Below are 2,738 nucleotides of genomic sequence, written 5' to 3' on the forward strand. Positions count from 1 at the left end.
GGGGTGACATATTTTGCGGCTTATTCGCGAGGGTCGATGATGCTCCCGACCTGGACGCATCACTCATTTTTTATGAGGCTCAACGGCTTCTGAACCAGGTGAATTTTAGCCCATGTTACCATGCTTACGTTTGTTCTTATTTCTCTAAGTCTGATTCCCTTCCTTTCTATACATGCTACGGCGCTCCATCGAGAAGCATCCTCCAAATACCTAGTTGAGCTGGCCCGATGAGAGGCTGATCTCAAAAAGCTTACGGAAGAGATAGACGCCCTCAAACTCCTTTAAGTGCAAAAAGAAGAGGAGATCATGAGCATTCGAGCAGAGCTGACAAGAGCTCATCAAGATCAGACCGATCTCATCAAACGGGTAATGTAAATTTTTGGGAGCTTGTTATGTATTAATTTGATATTGGCGATTAGCGCTTTGATCCTACAGGTTCAGGAGAAGGCCAAATTAGTTGAGCAGCTTTGTGAAGAGGCCAAGATAAAAGAGGCAGAAACTTTGAGGTGAAAGCATAACATGGACCGTCTCACCTCGGAGAAAGATGCGGTTCGGGCCCAACTGTCTTCGGTTGAGCTCTCCAAAGTGTGAAGGGGGAGAGTTTGGCCCGATCCCAGAAGGTTGAAGAGCTCGAGACTCGATTGACTGCTGAGCTTGCAAGGGCCACATCCGAGGAAGAGGCGCTTGTGGCCTCCTTCCGAGCCAACGCTGAAGCCGTTAACACTCGGGCAAAGAAACTTTCTAACGCTGCAGAGGTTAGATTGTCACGTGTTGCCGAGCATGCTAGGCTCCAATCTCGAAGAGAGACTCTTGAGGAGGTACATGCTCGTGGCTTCGACCTCACGGCTGATATCGAGAGTGCGAAAATTTTGGAGGACGAGGCCAGAGCTTTGCTTTCTGATGGTGAAGACTCAGCGAGTGAATCCGAGAGCGGAGGAGATGAAGATGAAGCTCCCGAAGATGCGGCTCCCGAGGCAGACTAGGCACTTAGGATTTTTTCTTCTTTTCTTTTTTTGTGTAGGACCAGATTCCTTTTCTTTCCGTTCTGATTTTTTATTTATGATAAATTCTGTTTTGCCTTTGCCTTGCGAAGACTTTATTGGAATCGGGTTGTTGTAGCCTCTATAATCGAGTGAGCGATAACTCGAACTCAGAGTAGAACAAATCCTTAGGTTTTTTAGTTAAGCGAGGGCGAGTCCCCGAGCTCAACAATATGTTCGGGATTTTGATTTCGGACGGCTTGATCAGAGCCGTAATTGTTCTGTTTAAAAAGGCCGAGTTCAAGTAAGTTTCGAACTCACAGTAATAGACCCATTAAGGTTTTATATCAAATAATGATGAATTCTCGAGCTATATTCAAGTCAATTTATTTGAGCTTGGAATAGTGGAACCCTTAGGTCCGAGTTGAGTGAGAACAAAATCTCAAACTTTAAGTGTATTGGCCCTTAAGCTCTTTAGATTGGGCCGATATGCCCTCTAAAGGATGGCTATGTTTTTTCTTTTTCGGCTTAGAAGACTTAGTAAAAAAATTCTTTATGCCTTAACACGTATTCTTCACCCATTGGATTTTTTAAGGGTTCGATGTCGATTGAAACCCCTTTGCTTTTTGTGCCTTATCACGTTTGTGTTAAGATAATTTGATACCTTTTAAGGTTTTTCGAGGGCTGATTTTATCGAAACCCTTTTGATTACTTGCCGAGGGTAGCCTTTTTTAATCGGTTTTTCAAAGAATTCGAAGGCCTATTTTTATTGTGGGATTCGGACGTCTCCGAGCCGCCTTAATTTGGCCGTAGCATTTGGGTGTGCCTCTTGGGCTTATTTCCCAATAACACTTCGAACTTGTTTGAAGTGTTAGTCCCCGAGAAGGATGGCCTTGGCCTATAGATCGAAGGGTGCCTCTTTGAGGTCTTATGAACTCGAGTTTAGATTACTCGAATTTGTCGATCGTCGACGGCAGTCCCCGAGTGTACGAGGTATATTTGCACTTGGCCCTTGAGCATTTCTCACAAAATTATGAGCATGGAGCTTGTATAGTAGAAAATTTTCTTTGAGACACAAGATGTTTAATATAAAAAGAATGCTTCTTTGTATAATTTATACATGTGTATATGTTTTTCCATCGGGGCTCGACTAATCTATACGGACACGGTTCATTCGGCCATTTGGCCCATTACAAAGTTTCTCTATCGAGACTCTTTGACACGGAGTATTTTCCTTGAATGTGTAACATCCGAGGGTGATGCCCCTTAGTATTCAAGGTTGATTGTAAAGAAGCCTTGGATACTGTTGAATTGCCCTCAGGTAGCATATAATTGTTGCCTCGTTAAAAACCTCGCCGAAAAAACCCACCTAGGACAAAAACCAATCTAAGGAAAAAAGAGTGAAATGCGTGCTTTAAAACCCGGGGTCTTGATGTCTTAGCAATAATACTGTTTGAGAAGCGATATGTTCCAATTATTTGGCAGTTGTTCGTCGTCCTCGTGCCGAGCTTATAAGATCCCTTTCCGATAATGTCGAGGACTTAGTAGGGTCCCTCCCAATTTGGGCCGAGCTTCCTTTCATTAGGATCTCGAGTGTTTATGGTGACTTTCCTCAGGACTAAGTCCCCGACTCTGAAGTGGTGAAGGTTGGTTCTCCTATTGTAGTATCTTTCGATTCGTTGCTTTTGTGCAGCCATTCGAACGAGTGCGGCTTCTTGTTTTTCATCTAATAATTCGAGGCTAGTATTCATAGCCTCG

At 43.8% G+C, this 2,738-nt stretch overlaps 1 protein-coding gene across 1 annotated transcript; it reads left to right on the top strand.

The window, feature by feature from the left end:
• Positions 1-306: 306 nt before the first annotated feature.
• LOC138901992 (uncharacterized) lies at positions 307-983 on the top strand. The gene is made up of 3 exons (XM_070189794.1): positions 307-366; positions 436-506; positions 587-983. The coding sequence occupies exons 1-3, from the start codon at positions 307-309 to the stop codon at positions 981-983; spliced, it is 528 nt and encodes a 175-aa protein (XP_070045895.1).
• Positions 984-2,738: the final 1,755 nt, after the last annotated feature.

Source organism: Nicotiana tomentosiformis, chromosome 11 (assembly GCF_000390325.3).
Source record: "Nicotiana tomentosiformis chromosome 11, ASM39032v3, whole genome shotgun sequence".
Classification (NCBI taxonomy): Eukaryota; Viridiplantae; Streptophyta; class Magnoliopsida; order Solanales; family Solanaceae; genus Nicotiana; species Nicotiana tomentosiformis.